General features: G+C 40.2%; 1 protein-coding gene across 2 annotated transcripts in view; it reads left to right on the top strand.

The window, feature by feature from the left end:
- LOC139450521 (large neutral amino acids transporter small subunit 1-like) overlaps positions 1-21,788 on the top strand; it is a 49,840-nt gene extending 28,052 nt beyond the window's left edge. For both annotated transcript variants that reach the window (XM_071232252.1, XM_071232251.1), the window contains 8 exons: positions 4,892-4,991; positions 5,508-5,552; positions 7,569-7,692; positions 9,356-9,459; positions 10,300-10,396; positions 13,015-13,164; positions 16,135-16,312; positions 18,693-21,788. In XM_071232252.1, coding sequence (XP_071088353.1) covers positions 4,892-4,991; positions 5,508-5,552; positions 7,569-7,692; positions 9,356-9,459; positions 10,300-10,396; positions 13,015-13,164; positions 16,135-16,312; positions 18,693-18,769 — 875 coding nt within the window. In that variant the 3' untranslated portion in view covers positions 18,770-21,788. The remainder of the gene's footprint in view (positions 1-4,891; positions 4,992-5,507; positions 5,553-7,568; positions 7,693-9,355; positions 9,460-10,299; positions 10,397-13,014; positions 13,165-16,134; positions 16,313-18,692) is intronic.
- Positions 21,789-22,771: the final 983 nt, after the last annotated feature.

The following is a 22,771-nucleotide window of genomic DNA, read 5'->3' as shown; positions in this document are numbered from 1 at the left end:
TAACGCTGCACTCAGCAATATTTCAGCTATAAGACGGCAGTCTGTAAATAATCGAGTCTGGACCAGACAATCCAGTGATTGATATCATGAGCATCGATCCACGCAATTGGAATCGATGACAATGCATCAACCAAGTCAGCGAGCCTGACCACCCGATCCCGTTAGCCGCCTTTTACGACAAGCATAGTTGCCTTTTACGGCAAGCATGGGTTGCTGAGGACCTATTCTGACAAGCATGAGGACACTTAGTAAATGGGATAACGTAAGCAATGACCCACACTGTCGGGGTACGATGATGACACAAAACTCACGGAGGCTGACCACCCTTACTGTTAGGTGCCTCGTAGAACATGTATAAATATCCAGGGACCTGCTCTAGCCTGGAATTCCCACTGGTATTTCATTCTATGGTTGCATTACAGTGTCAGCAGGGCTCGATTTAACTATATAATGCATGCAGAGTGCAACCTGATAACCATCCATGAAGATTCGGGTTAGAATAGATCTTCAGCAACCCATGCTTGCCATAAAAGACGACGATGCTTGTCTTACGAGGCGACTAACGGGATCGATGCTCATGATGTCAATCACTGGATTGTCTGGTCCAGACTCGATTGTATACAGAATACCGTCATATAGGTGGAATATTGCTGAGTGCAGCGTAAAACAACAAACAAATGATATTGATAAATGCACGCTATTATTTATTTCTACATGCACCACCCAGTGCATGTCAACACTGACAAATTTGTGACTTGCTGTGACGTTTTCGGCAGTATGTTATTAATTTTTGTGAAGGCTGACCAGCTGGCTAGCAGCTGTCAAACAACATGGGAATGATTTGTGTATGCAGAATCAGAAAGTTGCATGTGTGGTTATGTGTGTCAAAAACATGACGTCTGAGTTTAAAATGTCGAGGCCAGTGTGTGAATTAGCTGAATTATGCAAAAGTAGGACCAACGTGGCCCAAATCTGTTTTGAATAAAGGAAAATTTGGTTCAAGTATTGAAAATTTTATTCACTGTGGCTTTGTGAATTGCCAAATATGAAGAAAATAAACCATTCACAGTTTATCCGAAAATGATAGAATTATTGCCGACACTGGGCATATATTCAGGTCAATCTTATGATTATGACAAGAGAGCAAGAGAATTTATCGGATGTATACATAGTATAAGTGATTCCGTCACTCTCCTACCCAGAGTTCCATGCGACCACCATAGCGCCTCTGCCACAGGACAGCGCCATGTGACGATTCATCACATCTTACACAGTCCATTCAAGATATTGCATATGTTTTTCTTCTGTTTCAGTTTTGACAAGTCCAGATAAACATATGTCATAGAGGGGTTAACTTTCATTGAGAAAATATCCTAAATCTTGAACAAGTATTTCCATTTGTGTAGTTATCTTATGTTTACATCTGTATTGTTTTCCACATACTGTCATCGAAGCCCTACGGAGAGCTAGCGATACGGTCACTTAGTGTAAACATGTATTGTCATGCAACTCACTGTCGCAGTTGTAGTAGCATATTTATATAATTATGCAAAACAATATGTAAAGCGCCCCCAAATACTTGCATTTGTCCGTACTATTCTATTTTCTGAAAAAGTATTTTTGTTTACAAACATGAGAAAAGTCTGGTCACGTATATGCGCCAGAGTGTGTGATTCGATGCACAGCGATGTTGAGGAATCTGATTGGTCAGTAGGAGGGACATTGAAGGGACATACATGTAACCATGGTAACTCGTTCTACACACTGGTGGCGCAGACCCATAAAGACCTCGGGTAGAATAGGTCTTCAGCAACCCATGCTTGCTGTAAAAGGCGACTATGCTTGTCGTAAGAGGCGACTAACGGGATCGGGTGGTCAGGCCTGCTGACTTGGTTGATGCATGTCATCGAATCCCACTTGCATGGATCGATGCTAATGATGTCAATCACTGGATGTCTGGTCCAGACATGATTAATTACAGACCGCCGTCATATAGCTGGAATATTGATGAGTGCAGCGTTAAACAACAAACCAACCAAATCATAATTCTGACAGCTTATCAGTATTTATAGATCTCTTCAGTTTACATTTGGCCTTATAACGTATGTTTGATGGATATTAGGGCTGGGACCAGTCCAAATTTACTACGCAGGTACCCAACCCCTATTACCCGACCCTACCTGGGTACCCGCTGTAGGTCTCAAGAGGTAGGTTCAAACTATCCAGTTTAGAAAAGTTTGACCGTAGCCCTGGCAAAATGTGTTTAGACACACGTATAAAACGATCTAGTGCATGTACACTAAAGTTGACTGAAGTTTTATTTTTATTCAAACATATAAAAGTCAGAAGGAATGGCCGTAGTAGTCAGAAAGAACAGCGAACATTGGAGACTTGTAGTTTCAACATAGAGTTCTAGATAACTCCCCTTTGCTGTTGGAAGCTTGTGTCAATAGATCCTTATGTCTGAATAGGAATACTAAGAACGAAGAGATAACAAATAACTTTTATGATTTTATTTCACGTTTAAATAATTATGAAATCCACGAGAATTCGGAAGTAAACTTTTCCATGTCTGACTTAATTGATCCAAAACGCGTTGTCTGACAACAGATTTATTATTCAAATATGAGATCTTCAAAAGCAACTGTGACTGGACTAAGGGAGATAACTCTGTCTGGATTTTCCACCATTACGCTATCCCTCATGTCAAATGGTAGTCTGTCTTCCAGACCCTTGCGAATAAATTAAGTCCATTTGGACTTTATTGTATATTTGTAGATATAAATTTTTAAAAAAGGTAACTTTATTTTCTGGGATTAAATGTTAGTCTAGCCAAATAGTTACAAGATCGCATATTGTTTTTTAACATTTTTGATAGAATTTTGTGTTGGAAACATGTTGATGTAAATTCCTTATTGAACTGACATAAAGAAGTTTTATATATCATGTATGTATAACATGTACGTATAACATGTATGTATAACATGTACGTATAACATGTATGTATAACATGTATGTATAACGTTGTAGCTTCTGCTGCTTTGCTGTTTCAAAGAACTGCTTGTTATCTTGAAGCTTAAGCTTGCTATATATATTTACCTTTGAGTTGATCAGCATACAAATGGTACATGGTCAGTAGCTTATGCCTCAGAAAGTATAACTACATCAGCTTAATTCATGTTATTAAGTCATGTTTATTGTACACAATTTAGTTTATCTAAAATTGTATTGTTTGTATACCATAATAACTAGAGTATAGTCAAGTAAATGAAGATTTAAGTAAAAGGGTATACATGTATATTGGAAAATGTAAATATAATATACTGGGGTAGTACATTTTCACCCTGCAGAAAGATATTGGGCGTGAAAAAATGAAAGTTCAAAGTGCTATTGTTAGAGCAATCAGAAAAGATAATTGTAGGACTCATTATAGATATGAAGAAATAGGTAATTTTGTTTCTTGTAATTATTCTTGTTTATTACAGGGTATGAACTATCAATGTCAATGTAATTTGTGTGAAAAATGAGCAGATAGCATAGTCAATGATAATGATATGACTATAGTTCTGTACACTGCTAAGATTACGCTCTCCGGTTGTGTGAAGAGGTGCTTTGGTGGAGTATTTAAGCTAATCAGGGGTTAATCTAGGACTCCAAACTAAGTGCCCATGGCAGGCAAAGTGGGATTATTTGAAGAGTTCATTTTATCGTAATTTCAGAGATATTTTAGGATTGCATTTTAACATCACCATCATCACATTCTATGCAGTAATGTTAATATTGGCATCAAAAAGTCTTCCGGCCCCCAGGATCGGGTGGTCAGGCTCGCTGACTTGGTTGAAGCATGTCATCGTATCTCAATTGCATGGATTGATGCTCATGATGTCAATCACTGGATTGTCTGGTCCAGACTTGATTATATACAGACTGCCGTCATATAGCTAGAATATTGCTGATTTCGGTGTTAAACAACAAACAAATCAAAAAGTCTTTCTCTTTATTGGACCTGTTATTAGTGAAATATGTGTCGCCATGACCAAGCCCTCATGTTAATTAACACACTCACGAATGCAACATATGTTGGTTAATATATGGGATAAATCTTATTCATGAGATATTAGATTGATTTGATGCACAAATGAACATACTGTTATGTTGTGTGGAGCGACGCTCATGAACGCATGATGCACCATGATGCACCATTTGTCTCGTGCAGGATTAGCGTGTAAAGTTTGGAAATCTTGTGCAGCATATCGTGATAAGAATATAGACACTGTGGTAACACTTGACTGATTGAAAGTTTTGTCATTAAGTGGGACACATTGGAAACATCTCTTCTTAACATACATACTTCTCTATATATATTTCTATATTTTGGCGAAAGTATATATAACTGTATTTTTATGAACTAGGAAATTTGTACTTCCAATTTGAAAATGTTTACTGACAGTTGCTGCAGACTTAGCTGATCAGGTCCAGCTGAATCCCAACTATGCTTGTCGTGAGAGGTGACTAAATGGATCGGATAAGCCAAGCTTACTGACTTGGTTGATTACATAGCATCGACATATCCCAATTGCATGGATCGATGCTCATGATATCAATCACTGGATTTTCTGGTCCAGACTCAATTTTTTACAAACTTGTCATATGGCTGGAATATTGCTGAAGTCAGCATTAAAGATAATTTCAAAGAAAGACAAGTTGTGTCCAACCCCGTAGTGATGGTGACGACAGATACTGAAGCTAGTGCTCTTCACAAGATGTGGATTGTATAATCTTTCCGTTATGATGTGTTTCTGTTGACCTCTATGGGTTTTGCAAAGTGTCCTTGAACATGTTGAACTATATATGTTGAAGTTGGATGTTGACACTGTGTGTGGTGTTTCAGGTGAGGTGGAGAGCTTCCAGAACTCTTTCGAAGACAGTGACTACAGCGCAGGGGCCATCGCACTCTCCTTCTACTCGGGCTTCTGGGCATACAGCGGATGGTAAACCTATTTGTCTACATCTACCGTTTCAGAAAGCAATATCTGTCTGTCAACTGTGATGGTAAACTCTCAGTCTATGTCTTCTCTGACAGTAAGGGGGTGGTCAGGTAGCCTAGTGTTTAAATCGTTCGCTCGTCACGCCAAAGATCCAGGTTCGATTCCCGACATGGGTACAATGTGTGAAGCCCATTTCTGGTGTCCCCCGCCGTGATATTACTATAATACAGCTAAACGTGGCGTAAAACAATACTCACTCACTCTGACAGTAAGACTATTTGTCTATGTCTGTTTTGTTGATAAAAATACTTTCAGTGATTTTGGAGAGACAAATGTCATTAGGACATTTTTTATGTTTTTTGCGAAGTTTGACATCTATAAACATGATAAACATTACGAAAATTGAAAAATAGCTTGAGGACTTTTGGATGACAATGAGTCAATGTCCTGGATAAGCAACCGATCTAAAACCCTGATATATTTGCATTACTTTGCCTGATACCTGGTTTCTATCTGCAGGAGTTACCTGAACTTTTTAACAGAGGAACTTGTGAACCCAAATCGGTAAGTCTCTGCACTATCGTGGAACATTGGGCCATGTTATGTTGCATTCTCTTGCATGCACTGAGGATGTAGATGCGTTGATGAAGATGGTAAACGAGTTATCTTCCCACATTTTTCTTTGGATATCATGTGATGTATTGATCATCATTGTTCAGATTAGGGAAAGAAGTAAAGGAGACTTTGTGCCTTAATGTTGAGAATTTATGGTTTGGGGATCCCTCACATGAAAATGTTTTAGGTAATTATCTCATCTTGTCATACTGTGAAGATTCTGTGTTAGAATTTGTCTTCAGCAATCCTTGCTTGTCGCAAGAGGTGACTAACAGGATCGGGTGGTCAGGCCTGCTGACTTGGTTGATGCGTGTCATCGCATCCTAATTGTGTAGTTTGATGGTCATGATGTCAATCACTGGATTGTCTGGTCCAGACTCGATTATTTACAGACCGCTGTCATATAGCTGGAATATTGCTGAGTGTGGCGTTAAACAACAAACAAAACAAAACAAACAAAATGTCATACTGACAATTGTGTGTGTACAATCAGGGCTTGATGTTGAAGTAAGGAACTCTGTTTAACTTGACCTAGTTGCACAAGACAAAGTTAGTTTGCACTCTTGTCCCACAAATTTATTAAGGATGAAACGTTGATGCATAAACTGAATAAGTACAGGTCAGACCTCTGGTGACTGTGTCATGATTTTACCTAAATATTGCTGTAAAATGTAGCAGGATGTGAACATTATCTTGAAAAACATACAGTTCGATGCCATCACGCCCAAGAAAGTCACATATAACCCAGGAATTAGTGATGTAGTATGGTACATAAAGCTTAAAGGTGTTCACTGTGTTCAGAAATCGTAGTTGTGTGGAAAAGCAAGGGTCAGTTAGACACAAATTGGAATTTTTTTAACATGCACTGGATGCATGTAGAAATATTTTGGGTTGCATTTTTCAATTAGGTTACACTAAAGTACTCACGGAAATGAAAAAAAACTTTTTTTTCGACCTCAGATCTTAAATAAATGCAGTTAATATACAAAATATGTAAATATTCAAACAACTAAATTAGTACTAATTGGGCCGTGGCACAAATACAGCGTATCAAATGTTTTTATGCCTTTTTACACGTAAAAATGTGAATAAAACAGACTATTGTGAAACAGGGCATAACCAGGTGTAAGTTGATCAAGGTGACCTATGACACCTTGACGACAGGTGAGAACAGGTGCATAATGCCTATAGTCTGTTTCTGCTATGTCAATTTGGACTTAGTTTTATTTTTGAATGTTGAAAGTGCCGACAAAATACCTCCTGTAAAGTACATTTTGTATTGTTCACTGAGATCAAACTAGCAAATCCAGACTAGTACTTTTTGAGTTGTTTTGTTATTTCGTATTTACAGCTACGTAACACTTTGTGTTAAATTGAGAAAAACAGTTTTTTTTCATTTCCGTGAGTACTTTAGTGCATGTTTTATGTAACTAAATCGAGCCCTGATGATCATTGACAAAGTCTGCCATGGGGACTCAGGATAGAATTAGCACTATGTTAGTTGTCAAAGTAAACTGGATCATTTGTTCAGGCTCAGTAAGTTGGTTGTATGTGTCATTGTGTGTCAACCATGTGGGATATTACTCATCATCATTAGTCCAGACTAGTACAAGCATGCACACACTCCGTTTCACCTGACCTCATTATATCAATCACTGGTTTGTCTGGTCCAGGCTCGATAATTGATGTTACTGTAATCTAGCTGTAATAATGCTAAGTACGGAGGGATCGGGTAGCCTAATGGTTAAGGCGCTTGTGCGTCACGCCGAAGACCCAGGTTCGATTCCTGACATGCAGACAAAGTGTGAAGCCCATTTCTGATGTCCCCCACTGGAATATTGCTGGAATATTGCTAAAAGGCATAAAACCATACTCACTCACTAAGTAAGACGTTAAACAACAAAAATTGATTCAAGTTGGTCATAGTTAAAATCTATTTATATGCATGTGTGTTGTCTTCCTCAGCAACCTGCCTCGAGCCATCATGATCTCCATGGTGCTTGTAATCTCCATCTACCTGGTCACCAACATCGCATACCTCGCTGTGCTCTCCCCAACATCCATGCTCAAGTCCACTGCTGTGGCTGTGGTAAGCTCGTGTCAGTCACTACTTGGCGTATCAAGCCCCACTGTCCCCACATGCTATTTTCAGCACAACTGCTCTTGCTGCATTCATTAGAAGGGCATTGATGTAGCACCATATACTATACTACATGCTTTCAATATGTATACAATAGACATGGGCAAGACAACACCTCAACCATGTGATCATAGAAATAATTTTTTCTCAGTTCATCTTCAATTGAGTGTTGACCCATGAAGATCAGGGGTAGAATAGGTCTTCAGCAACCCATTTTTGCTGTAAAAGGCGACTATGCTTGGCGTAAGAGGCAACGAACGGGATTTTGTGGTCAGGGGTGCTGACATGGTTGATGCATGTCATTGATGCCAATTGCGTGGATCGATGCTCATATCATTCACTGGATTGTCTAGTCCAGACTCGATTATTTTACAGACCGCTGTCATATAGCTGGAATATTGCTGAGTGCGGCGTTAAACAATAAACCAACCAACCAAATCAGTGTAGGGTTTGTTTTTTACGCCAAACCTTTTTTCATGAAATTTTTGTAAATTTATTAGATGAGTAAGGACAATGCAGGACTAGTGGCTGTCATTTCAAAGAAATCAAAGTGGAAGGGGTATATAGGAATGTGTGTTCGTCTATCCGTCAATCTGTCCATCATGTTTTGTTTCTGGTGCAGAACTAAAAAAATCATGATTTTAACCACATTTGGCACATGGATAGGTCTAGTGATGAACTGGTGCCTTTTGATAGTTTGGGATTTTTTAAAAATATATTTTTCGCAATGACTTTGACTTAGACTGAAAGTGCTTGTTTCCAGAGGTCTAATGCCTTGCTCAAAACCAGACATGTATTATTTGTGGGGGATGTGAGTATTTAATGCTTGTTTACAATTGTAAGCTTGCAAGCACGGCAGGAAATATGGATGACAATCTACTTGTTGAACATAGTTTCAGATTTTTTGACAACTGTAAAACATGTTTGCATTTAATGATTATTGCAACTTTAGAGAGTAGAAACAAAAACAAATAAGAGTTTGCCACTAACGTGGCTATATCCCCCGCCCCTGTTGCAGAATTTATGACATAATTAAATCTAAACAAACCGTACCGTTTTTTAACCGAGGTGGAATTTGTCATGGAAATTGTGAAAAAAAGAGTTTGGAACCTAAGTCAATCTTGTTGCCATGGAAACGTAAAAAATAAAAATGTCTAAAATTTCTAAATAGCAAAAGGCACCAGTTCAGCATGTACTTGACAGACCTGCAAGGTTTCATGAAAAAATATTGAACGGTTTCTGAGTTATGCTCCGGAAACGAACCCTACCCTCACAGAACCTAAGTCCATCTTGTTGCCATGGAAACGTAAAAAATAAAAATTTCTAAAATTTCTAAATAGCAAAAGGCACCAGTTCAGCATGTACTTGACAGACCTGCAAAGTTTCATGAAAACATGTTGAACGGTTTCTGAGTTATGCTCCAGAAACTAAACGTGACGGACGGACGTATGGATGGACGGACGGACGGAGCCCGTTTCTATATGCTCCACCAACTTTGTTGGGCGGGGGATAAAAAGACTTTCAAAGTGGTTTTATGTTTCTGTGCTTAGAAAGTACAATAGTGGAATATGTGCTTACCATGCTGACAGTAACTCTGTTATTATGTTTCCAGACGTTTGCGGGTCAGACAATGGGTGTGATGTCATGGCTGATGCCCATCCTCATAGCAGTCTCCGTGATGGGAACCATGAATGGAACAGCCCTTTCAATGTCGAGGTCTGAACTATCTCCCATCATACTGCTGTTGAGAGAGAAGTGTTGACTTCTGTAGCTAACTTTATTTATTGATATTCTAATACCAGTGCCTTAGTGATTCCAGAAGTTATGAAATAGTCTGTGACAAGAGTAGTGGGGAGTCTTATTGACTGATACACAATTGTTTCAAAGTGTATTTCTTCTGTGAGTATGATTGCAGAAATACGGTATTGGGAGATGGTTTGTTCGATTAAGTTGGATTGTTTAGGTATGTTCATCTGAAACTGGGGTAGTCGGGTAGCCTAGTGGTTAAAGCGTTCGCTCGTCACGCCGAAGACCCGGGTTCGATTCCCGACATAGGTACAATGTGTGAAGCCCATTTCTGGTGTCCCCAACCGTCATATTGCTGGAATATTGCTAAAAGCGGCGTAAAACCATACTCACTCACTCATCTGAAACTTTTTTGTGTGTCAGATCCAGTTCAGAATGACACACTTAAAACACAAGAGGTCATTAGACCTGAAGCAGAAGTAATAAGGTGGCATCAATAAAAGATAAATATTTTCACTCTTACTCAGACTTGTGTAACTGTACCTTCAGCAACCAATGCTTGCCGTAAAAGGCGAATATGCTTGTTGTAAGTGGCTACTAACAGAATTGTGTGGTCAGACTCGCTGACTTCGTTGATGCATGTCATGTTATACCATATGCATGGATCGATGATCATGATGTCTATCACTGGATTGTCTGGTCCAGAGTCGATTATTTACTGACCGCCATCATATTGCTGGAATATTGCTGAGTGCGGTGTTAAACAACAAACAAACCAGCAAACAAAACTTGTGTAACTCTCTATTACAGACTGTTCTTCATCGGTGCCCAGAACAACCATATGCCACACTTCATGGGTATGATCCAGTACAAATACCTGACCCCGGCCTCATCACTGTTTGTCATTGTAAGTGTTGACAGGTGCCCCTTGTCCAAGTACCTGACCCCGGCCTCATCACTGTTTGTCATTGTGAGTGTTGACAGGTGCCCCTTGTCCAAGTACCTCATTCCCAGCCTCATCGCTGTTTGTCATTGTGAGTGTTAACAGGTGCCCCTTGTCCAAGTACCTGACCCTGGCCTCATCACTGTTTGTCATTGTGAGTGTTAACAGGTGCCCCTTGACCAAGTACCTGACCCTGGCCTCATCACTGTTGTCATTGTAAGTGTTGACAGGTGCCCCTTGTCCAAGTACCTGACCCCGGCCTCATCACTGTTTGTCATTGTAAGTGTTGACAGGTGCCCCTTGTCCAAGTACCTGACCCTGGCCTCATCACTGTTTGTCATTGTAAGTGTTGACAGGTGCCCCTTGTCCAAGTACCTGACCCTGGCCTCTCACTGTTTGTCATTGTGAGTGTTGACAGGTGCCCCTTGTCCGAGTACCTGACCCCGGCCTCATCACTGTTTGTCATTGTAAGTGTTGATAGGTGCCCCTTGTCCAAGTACCTGACCCCGGCCTCATCACTGTTTGTCATTGTAAGTGTTGACAGGTGCCCATTGTCCGAGTACCTGACCCCGGCCTCATCACTGTTTGTCATTGTAAGTGTTGACAGGTGCCCCTTGTCCAAGTACCTGACCCTGGCCTCATCACTGTTTGTCATTGTAAGTGTTGACAGGTGCCCCTTGTCCAAGTACCTGACCCTGGCCTCATCACTGTTTGTCATTGTAAGTGTTGACAGGTGCCCCTTGTCCAAGTACCTGACACTGGCCTCATCACTGTTTGTCATTGTAAGTGTTGACAGGTGCCCCTTGTCCAAGTACCTGACCCCGGCCTCATCACTGTTTGTCATTGTAAGTGTTGACAGGTGCCCATTGTCCGAGTACCTGACCCCATCCTCATCACTGTTTGTCATTGTAAGTGTTGACAGGTGCCCCTTGTCCGAGTACCTGACCCCGGCCTCATCACTGTTTGTCATTGTAAGTGTTGATAGGTGCCCCTTGTCCAAGTACCTGACCCTGGCCTCATCACTGTTTGTCATTGTGAGTGTTGACAAGTGCCCCTTGTCCAAGTACCTGACACCGGCCTCATCACTGTTTGTCATTGTAAGTGTTGACAGGTGCCCCTTGTCCAAGTACCTGACACTGGCCTCATCACTGTTTGTCATTGTGAGTGTTGACAGGTGCCCCTTGTCCAAGTACCTGACACTGGCCTCATCACTGTTTGTCATTGTAAGTGTTGACAGGTGCCCCTTGTCCAAGTACCTGACACTGGCCTCATCACTGTTTGTCATTGTAAGTGTTGACAGGTGCCCCTTGTCCGAGGACCTCACCCCGGCCTCATCACTGTTTGTCATTGTAAGTGTTGACAGGTGCCCCTTGTCCAAGTACCTGACCCCGGCCTCATCACTGTTGTCATTGTAAGTGTTGACAGGTGCCCCTTGTCCAAGTACCTGACCCTGGCCTCATCACTGTTTGTCATTGTGAGTGTTGACAGGTGCCCCTTGTCCAAGTACCTGACCCCGGCCTCATCACTGTTTGTCATTGTAAGTGTTGACAGGTGCCCCTTGTCCAAGTACCTGACCCTGGCCTCATCACTGTTTGTCATTGTAAGTGTTGATAGGTGCCCCTTGTCCAAGTACCTGACCCTGGCCTCTCACTGTTTGTCATTGTAAGTGTTGACAGGTGCCCCTTGTCCAAGTACCTGACCCCAGCCCCGTTGCAAATTTGAAGAAATATATATTTCTATGATTGTATTAATTCCTTTGACTTGTCAGTTATTGATTTTGGCACAAGAAACCAGCAGCATCAATCATTTCATGATAAAAACCAGATAAACAATGTTGAATAATTTTCACAAATATTTTCATTTCCACAAATATGCTGCGACCTACAAACTATTCCATAATATGCCTGAGAAAAGTTATGAATCATGATGTCATGAGGCTTACATAGTAAAAAAGCCACTGTGATAATTGGGGCTGTTACGATTCACTCGCGTATTCGGTTAATCGAACTGTATCCATTCATGAATTGAATTTGTTATTCATGGCCACTGGAATTGAATATTTATGAATATGCAGTCATGTGCATTTACATACCTGTACCTAAAAATATCTATAAGAACATATTATATGCATAGATGTCTTCAAAAGACAACACTCTTATATTATTTAATTTGACAGTATTGTGGTCACTGGTCATTGTCACATTTGAGCAGATACTAGTACCTGGATAAGTGCAGTGTGTAAATGTATAATATATTAATAAACCATGTCAAATAACTTATAGCCGCGAATAGCTGGAATATTGCTGATGCGGCTTAAAGCACCACTTACTAACTCACTCAAATAACTTATGTTGTTATTGTTTCACTGAAGATAACAAATAATACACCAAGTGCTAACTTGTAATTGTATTTGTGTATTATTATTCGTATTCGTTACTTGTTATTGTATTCGTGTATTATTATTCGTACTCGTTACCCTTTATTCATGATACAAATCGTATTCGCCTCATAGTGTATTCGTTGCAGCCCTGTCACTGATAATCCATTGTGATATCTTCTGATGCATATACTCCTTCTTGCAGCTGGCTCTGGTCACATGTTTCCAGTCGTCCAATGATATTTGGTATTTGATCGAGATGGAGGGCTTCGGGTTTGCCACGGTACTCACAGTGGTGTTTGCCGGACAGGCTTATCTTAGATACAAGGAGCCGGACATGAAGAGACCCATCAAGGTCAGTTGGGAGTCCATTCGTCACCACTCACCCCTCTCTGTAACTTGCAACAAGACTCGTCCCCCTATCGATGAATGTGCGAAAATAGACAAACCAATCAGAATTTGTGTATGATTTCAAGTTCTTTGGCAAAGAATCCGTCCGAAATAATTTTTGATTTTACAAATGTCTTGCATCTAAAAATATACCCAAAACACAGGTAAATGTGTTCAATCATTCTGTATAATTCTGCATGTCCCGATGTGCTTTAAATTGCATCTGAAATATAGAAAATATATGGGAAAATATATGTGAACCATTACGCAACGAGGTGACAATTGTTGAAGGTATGCCCTTTTGGGCTAAGATGGAACCCGGTCTCAAAAATGGCCACGAGAGGGGCATGAGTCGCTATTGGGCTTGTCCCGGAATAACACAAGTAGGTCACGAATGTTGGGACTCACCAGCAAGGGCAGGATCGGGGTCATGAGAGAGTCATCTGTTGGGGTGTCACAGTTTGATGTTGCAGAGTTGCATCCCTTTGGCCACCAAAATAATTACCTATTTTCTTGAGTATCGTGCACACCCCCATCTTGGCGATTCAGTATTTTTTTAAAAAGATTTTTTTTAAATATTATTCTTAGAAAAATAGTACAATGTGTCCCTTCAGCGAATTCATCTTAAGAAACAGGTGATTACAAACTTGGACAATACAGATTTGAAATTAGAAATAAAGCAACACAAGACATGAGGATTTACCATTTAAATTCTTTTTCCAGTTCTGCTAGGCATTGTTTTATATGCAGAGATTGAGATTACCGTGAGTATTTTCTTGCAAACTGAGGCAGAAATAGCAATCTCCTGTACACATGTTTTCTCCCAGTCTACGGTGATTCGGTTAAAAATGACTCATTAATATACATTTAAAGAATTTTTATGCAATGATTAGAAGAATTGTGTCTGAACTGTTATTTTATCAGGAAAAGTATATTCCAATATCATGTTAATTTTGTTGCAGCTTCACTATATTTATACCATATTTTCTTGAGTATGGTGCACACTTTTTTTCTCTAAAAAAACAGCTCGGTAGAAGTGGGGTGCGCATTATACATGCCATAATGAGTTTTGATGTTTTTTTCCCCCCCCCCAATGCAAAGACATTACCGTGAGCACTTAACACTGGAAATACCATGTCAACAAATCCATACTGAAGTATGCAAATCAATCATGTAATTCTTTTGTCTGGTTTTGAAAAGTGTTCGTTGTATATCTGGACTTATGTTTGTAACTTATTTCATTAATTTTATTCAAAATTCCATTTTTTTATTGTTTTAATTAATTTCGGCGAAATCGTGTGTGAAGCGATCGGAAGATCGCACAACTCACTGTTATTAACAGCCTAGCAGAAAAAAAATACAATTTAAACAGTAAATTAACAAGTCTGGTGATTATTTTTTTTTATCTGAAATTGCAAATTTGTACTGACCAAGTTTCTTATCACCGGTTTGTATAAATTTTTTATCAAAATACTGAATCCGCTAGAGGGGTGTGGGCATTATACATGGGTGCACACTATACTAAAAAAAATATGGTAGTTAAGATAGAAATAACCATACGTGTAACACTTTAGTACAGCTGATCCCTGTTACCAGATATTTTTTACGTAATAATATGACCAGCCCTTCAGGGCTCTTGTGATCGTGATCACAAAAACTTTATGTTAACTGTAGTCACACTGCAAAAAATATGATTTAAAACAAGTCAATGTATGGCAGTTATGATACATGTCATTAGTAATATTTGTACCCCTTTGGTCCTGTTGATTTAACTAAAATAATACTTGAAAATTACAACTTTTAGTAATATAACAAGAAACATCTAAACTTGATAAGTAGTTGGGTAAATTATGCCAACGCAAAGGAACATAATTTTGTCATATTGTAAACATACCGGAGAAACAGTAGACATTTATTGTCCTTGGTGTAACCATTTTAGTTTGCAGAAAAAAAAAATTGATACAATATTTCTTTGAGTGTATTATTGTAAAACTAATATTATTTAACCTCTGACTAGAAAAGAAAAAGAATCTCACTGTTAATATAACCACGTTTTAAAGCCTGGTTCATCACTCTTTGTGAAAAATGAAAATAAAAATTGATAATTTTCTCTTCTCTGTGTCCCACACATGACCAAAATGATCGATATATAATTTCAATATTCTTGATTTATTGAACATGTTCTTTGTACTTGTTGCAAATCATGCCATGCAATGTGTGTTAACGTGAGTCATTTTCAGAATTGAGGTGAGGCGGTAACACCAAGGACATTACAATTACTCATAACTCCTTTCCGTTCATGGCACAATAATTATCAGTATGTAGGAAATTATGCATTATAGTTGGTGTTGCATTATTGCAATGGCATCAGACATTTCTGATTCACAACGAGAGTTACGACGTTATGGCGTCACAGCACAATTGTATCCTAGCACCCACAAGGTCCCTTTCTCCTGATGGGTCACGTATGCTGAAAGCCATTTCTGATGCTGCTTCCTCTGATTCCAGGGGCCACGGGGGCCCCAGCCGTCTAAGGCACCGCAATTCGCTGTGCAGAGTTGCGTCCCTTGGGCACGCCAGAAACCTATGATTGTGGGTTCAAATCCTGGTTCGCCCTGATTATGTTTCTGGGTGTGTCAGCACCATACCCATGCTCGTGGGTTTCACCAAAGTGGTAAACGTCTGAGACCTGCATCACTTCGGACTTTCCTCCCACATTAAGCTGACATGCAGTGATATGACTTGAATACTGTTAAAAGCGACATTAACCCCAACTCACTCACTCTTAATCTCATGGGCTTTCTCCCCTCGTTTGAGATGTTCTTTAAGACCTGCATTACTTCGGGCTTTCCTCCCCTGACACGCCGTGTTATAACTGGAATATTGTTAAAAGCGGCGTCAAACCCAACTCACTCACCCACTCCCCTGATTTCAGGTACCAGTTGCGCTACCAATAGCCCTGAGTGTCATCAGTTTGGCCATCGTGGTGCTGACGTTCTACCAGAAGCCCTCTGAAAGCTTGATGGCGCTGGGCCTCATTCTCCTAGGCTCAGTCCTCTATGTGATTGGCAACAGGTGGCAGAACAAACCGCGGGAGCTGCAGACCAAGATCAGTAAGTTTGGCTTAAAAAAAATATAAGAATTGGATCTCAGGCATTGACTTTTGAAAATACAGTCCAGGCAGACGTGTTTTTTTGTTTTATTTTCTTTGCTTGTTTAAACTAGTATGTAACCAAATGGACAGTTGTGTACCATCAACCTGGGAAAGGGTCTCCCTATTTAAACAAGCATACAAACTCCTATTGCTGCCGTGACCATGACACGAGATGGGCAGTAAAGCAGTGTGAGTGTAAAGGGAAGTAACTGTGTGCTATATTGGATCGCATTGTTTTTAATATTAAAAATGGAAATAAAAATGAAACGTGCAGCAGACTTTAAATTGATGCTAGAACCAAGACTTAATATTATTATTATTTTTATTATTATAAGGCTAAAAAAAATAAAAAAATAATAATAATATGTACAATTGTTATTTGCTTAATTCCATACACTGGGTGAATGCTCAGAGTGCTACATAAAATAGCTGAAAACTCTGCTGATACAAGGTCATAGATACAAGACAAATAGTTCTGGCAGTTGGTGTTGATTTTAGATTTGAGAGGCTGAACAGGAATGTCTTGAGCTAGATGGTTGATATATAATCCGGATAAGTCAGAGAAGTAGGAAGTTGCTGACTGGTTGTAGCAGTGGTACTTTAAGGTCAGAGAAGTAGGAAGTTGCTGACTGGTTGTAGCAGTGGTACATTAAGGTCAGAGAAGTAGGAAGTTGCTGACTGGTTGTAGCAGTGGTACTTTAAGGTCAGAGAAGTAGGAAGTTGCTGACTGGTTGTAGCAGTGGTACTTTAAGGTCAGAGAAGTAGGAAGTTGCTGACTGGTTGTAGCAGTGGTACTTTAAGGTCAGAGAAGTAGGAAGTTGCTGACTGGTTGTAGCAGTGGTACATTAAGGTCAGAGAAGTAGGAAGTTGCTGACTGGTTGAAGCAGTGGTACATTAAGGTCAGAGAAGTAGGAAGTTGCTGACTGGTTGAAGCAGTGGTACTTTAAGGTCAGAGAAGTAGGAAGTTGCTGACTGGTTGTAGCAGTGGTACTTTAAGGTCAGAGAAGTAGGAAGTTGCTGACTGGTTGTAGCAGTGGTACTTTAAGGTCAGAGAAGTAGGAAGTTGCTGACTGGTTGTAGCAGTGGTACATTAAGGTCAGAGAAGTAGGAAGTTGCTGACTGGTTGAAGCAGTGGTACATTAAGGTCAGAGAAGTAGGAAGTTGCTGACTGGTTGTAGCAGTGGTACATTAAGGTCAGAGAAGTAGGAAGTTGCTGACTGGTTGAAGCAGTGGTACATTAAGGTCAGAGAAGTAGGAAGTTGCTGACTGGTTAAAGCAGTGGTACATTAAGGTCAGAGAAGTAGGAAGTTGCTGACTGGTTGTAGCAGTGGTACATTAAGGTCAGTGAATTAGGAAGTTGCTGACTGGTTGTAGCAGTGGTACATTAAGGTCAGAGAAGTAGGAAGTTGCTGACTGGTTGTAGCAGTGGTACATTAAGGTCAGAGAAGTAGGAAGTTGCTGACTGGTTGTAGCAGTGGTACTTTAAGGTCAGAGAAGTAGGAAGTTGCTGACTGGTTGTAGCAGTGGTACATTAAGGTCAGAGAAGTAGGAAGTTGCTGACTGGTTGAAGCAGTGGTACATTAAGGTCAGAGAAGTAGGAAGTTGCTGACTGGTTGTAGCAGTGGTACTTTAAGGTCAGAGAAGTAGGAAGTTGCTGACTGGTTGTAGCAGTGGTACATTAAGGTCAGAGAAGTAGGAAGTTGCTGACTAGTTGAAGCAGTGGTAGAAGGCCACCCGTGTAGGGGACTCCGGGTTTGAATGGTCCCAAGCAACCTGTCTTGTCATACAAGATGACTTACGGATGGAGTGGTAGGGCTCGGTGACATGGTTGATTGCGTGTCATCGTACCCGCACTGTGTGGATTGTTGTTCATAATATCAGTCATTGGACTGTCTCATTTATATACAGCCTCCCATCATATTTCTGGAATGTTGGTCTGTGGTGTCAAATAAACAAATAATCAAACAGAAAATGGCCGCAGTCCATTGCGTTTAGTAAACTTCATTTAAGATGATAGTGATCTGATCAGTGTCAAGTTGGTGTCCATTGCCCATGCTTTTGTTCCATTCTAGACCTTAAGATTTCACAGCCATTTGGGGGCGGTTGGGTGGCCTAGTTGTTAAAGCATTCGCTCATCACACCAAAGACCTGGGTTCGATTCCCGACATGGGTACAATGTGTGAAGCCCATTTCTGGTGTCCCCTGCAGTGATATTGCTGGAAGATTGCAACAAGCGGCGTTAAACCATAATCACTAAATCATAGCCATTTGTGGAGTTAATATGATTCTTATCTTAATATTTCATTGCCATTGATGTCAACAACTGCTGTGTGTTTCAGATTCTATCAACAAGTTCTTTCAAAGACTGTTCCTGGTCATACCACCAGACAACCCAGATGAAGTGGAATGGGAGTAACCTCCCCTTCTGTGAACCGTGATTCGGAGTAATCTCCCTTTTTATGAGATTGTACCGAGAGTAGCCTCCCCTGCGGTGTAAATGAACAGGGCCCACTTTGGTCTACAGGCATTAATATCAGCTGCATCTTTGGTTTCTCTTGGAGGAAGATAACCGTTCAAAATCTGAAGTGTAGGTTGAAGATAATGTTCATTAATTTGCACATGTTTTGCATCAGTTCAATTAGTTAAACATTACATTTTGTGTTAAAGATATCAGACTAAAACAATTCAAGAAATACACAGCAGAATATGTGGGGTAACTGACCCAAGGGTCACTCGGTGCTAATAGCAGCTTTAGTTCTGGTATCAAGCTTTCATTGGATCAACCAACAGAATACTTCTTGTGAAACTCAAAGTAAACCTCAGATATAAATTTCATGGGGCATTACAATTTATGTAGTGTGTAGACCCACATAACATCTCTCCTGCTATTGACATCACTGGTAAAATTGTTAATTGGCATTCTATGGTGGTTAATCTAGACCTAGAGGCAGACATTCGGCCCTAAATCTGCATTAAATGTCAGTAGATATCCAAATGGAAATATATACAATCCCAGTTATAACAACTGCAATGGCTTGGTTAAGGTGACTTGTGCTTATTGGATTAGAGGACCAATAAAGAGGTGAGGCTTATTTGTACATCATTGCATTCAATTCAGCGCTGAAGTAGTTCGAACTATTTTTACCAATTGGCCGCCATGTTGTTTAGAGTGCTACATAAACAACCCCAGTTCTGAAATTTGACAGTGTGAGTTATGGATCTTCGACGTGTTCCTTTTACTGACTATGTCATGTTTAAAAAGTTGAATATTTCCATGTTTTTTCTGTGCCTTAATTGATTTGTGAGCATTTCAAGTGAACTCTAGTGTGTCACTGTGACTGTGGCATCAGGGTGAGTGTGTTTGGCATTTGTGTGCTGAGAGTGTGTGACAACTCAGACAGTCTGCTGTCACCATGCCTCAGTTGTATTGTGCACACATCCCTGTGCTTCCAGTAACCATCACTGTCCATGTTCCTTCACAATGTTCCTGGTCCTGTTCTTCCATGTTGTTTTAATTCACCTTTTAATCTTTTATGACCATATATTTATTTTTTCTTTGCTTTTAACATGTTTGAGTCATGTCCATTCTTTTAATTAGAAAACATTGACGTCGTCTCATACATACAAAGCAAACATGTAGAATTTAGGCCCCAAAAAATAACAGTCTTGTTCTCAGGCGCCGCCTGCATCATCGTAAAGTCTGCGGCATGTTTCGTTTTTATTTCCATTTTAAAAAGAAGAAAAAAAATCCTAATACTCAAAAACAAAGCAATCCAATATAGCACATAGTTACTTCCTTTTACAGGCACACTGCTTTCCTGTGCGTCTCGTGTTTATGGTGATGATGGCAATGCGAGTATGTATGCTACTTTATGTAGGGAGTCCGTTTCCCAGGTACACAACTGTTTGTTTGGTTACATATTAGTTTGAACAAGCAAACATTATAAAAAAAGACCACACGGTCATTGCCTGAGAACCAATTCTTCTTCTTTTTTAAGCCTTATTGAATAATTGTACAATTACAATGGTTTAAGTGTAGCTTTTCACCAGCTTACAGTCATGTACCTGTACTATCCGTGACATCATAACCGTCCGTTATTGTTGGTACTGGAAATCAATCCCTAGAAAACTTATCGGCTTACTTTATGTTTGGCCCTGCATTTGTCTTGCCTGTTAAAGTACTGGGGTTGATTGACAATAGGCTTTCTGCCACACTTACATAGTGGAAGGAGACCTAGTGTGAGATGATTTGCTGAATTTTAATCTGATTAGAATGATTCCATGACATGGCTTTTAGTGTAAGGTACTGGTTCTAGTCGTATAACCCCATCAAAATTCAGTATGGCAGGGTCCACTTGCACAAGACGATCTTAACACTATGACGATCTTAACACTACGACGATCTTAACACTACGACAATCTTAACACTATGACGATCTTAACACTACGACGATCTTAACACTACGACGATCTTAACACTACGACGATCTTAACACTATGACGATCTTAACACTACGACGATCTTAACACTACGACGATCTTAACACTACGACAATCTTAACACTACGACGATCTTAACACTATGACGATCTTAACACTACGACGATCTTAACACTACGACGATCTTAACCTCCACAGTTGGACATGTACGTATGACAGTCGAGGTGCTGTGATTGATTTGTGAGAGAGGGTTTTGGTATCCAAAACGTTTTACATCATAACGACTAGTGATCAAGATACATTTCTACCCGACTTCACTGCCCCATAATGCTTCAGTGTTGCCATGACGACACAGTCACCATGTCTACTGTTATCATCGTCACTGAAGGTTATAATTTCCATCCCAGTGGCATTGAAAGAGTTGACCTAGTCAGTGTGAACAGGAAATTATGTCTACTGTCATCATCACTGAAGGTTATAATTTCCATCCCAGTGGCATTGAGAGAGTTGACCTAGTCAGTGTGAACAGGAAATTATGCTCCAGATGTATATGAAATGGATAGAGGTGGCACTGGAATTCACTGTACAGAGTTCGAATCCCTGATTCATCCTCATGTTGCTTTTAGGGTTGTAAGCACCATGTCTGTACTTGTGGGCTTCACCAAAGTGGTAAACATTTGAACCCTGCCTCACACCATGGGACAGAACTGAAATATGACAAGATGGCATTGAACCAAATGCACTCGCTCACTCACTCACTCACCAACCATCCCACCCACTATTTCATTCCTCACTCACTCACTCACCAACCCTCCCACCCACTATTTCATTCCTCACTCACCCACTCACTCACTCACTCACTCACCAACCCTCCCACCCACTCTTTCATTCCTCACTCACTCACTCACCAACCCTCCCACCCACTATTTCATTCCTCACTCACCCACTCACTCACTCACTCACTCACCAACCCTCCCACCCACTATTTCATTCCTCACTCACTCACTCACCAACCCTCCCACCCACTATTTCATTCCTCACTCACCCACTCACTCACTCACTCACTCACCAACCCTCCCACCCACTCTTTCATTCCTCACTCACTCACTCACCAACCCTCCCACCCACTATTTCATTCCTCACTCACCCACTGCCCACCACCTACCACCCACACACACACACACTCACTCACTCACTCACTCACTCACTCAATCAATCAAATTCTGCCAAAAACTAACAAGCACAGTATTCATTAAGGTTATATTTTTATGAAAAAAAGCCAGTCATTTGTTTATTATTTGAAAGTTGTCAGATTTGGTCATAGTGGTACAATAACCCCATTAAAACACTGAATCTGTAAGAAATCTGTGATAGGATGAAACTATTTGTAGATAGTTTGAAGACTTCGACTTATTGTTTCCTCAAGTCTTTGCTAAAGTTTCCAGATGTGAAATAGTAATTAAAGATGCTGTATATTATAGAAAACAAGAAAATATTAGACATCTTTTTTTTTCTTGTTTATTCCATCAATTCCTGAGGTTTTCATGAAGATATCTTCAGCTCGACCCTGACAACATCTATATAATTGATGTGGCTTCCCACCCATTCACCATGTTGGCATCTTGACAAAGGAGACTGAAAGAAGATGTCAGATTGTCTTGGTGCTACATTAGACTGTACCACTGCTTACTCTAACTGCCTTTCAGATATGTCACCACTAACTGGTCAAAGCAGTGTTAAACCAACCCCACTCTTGTGTTATCCTCGGAACTTATTGTATTTGCGTGTATATTTTAGAGAGGACTTATTTTACCCCATGGTGTTACTTGTGAATATTATTATTTCCAACTGCGTGCCATAGTGTCGTTAGCACCTGTGCTTCTTGTAGGGACGTGCCCTTACTGTCATGTATGGCTATGTATGTATTATTTTATGTTGTGTGTATATGTGCAGCTTGTTGGAGTATGTCTTTGGTTAT

The sequence above is a fragment of the Haliotis cracherodii genome, unplaced genomic scaffold (assembly GCF_022045235.1).
Source record: "Haliotis cracherodii isolate W230 unplaced genomic scaffold, xgHalCrac1.p SCAF_8, whole genome shotgun sequence".
Taxonomy (NCBI): Eukaryota; Metazoa; Mollusca; class Gastropoda; order Lepetellida; family Haliotidae; genus Haliotis; species Haliotis cracherodii.
This window is presented reverse-complemented; position numbering and strand designations above follow the sequence as displayed.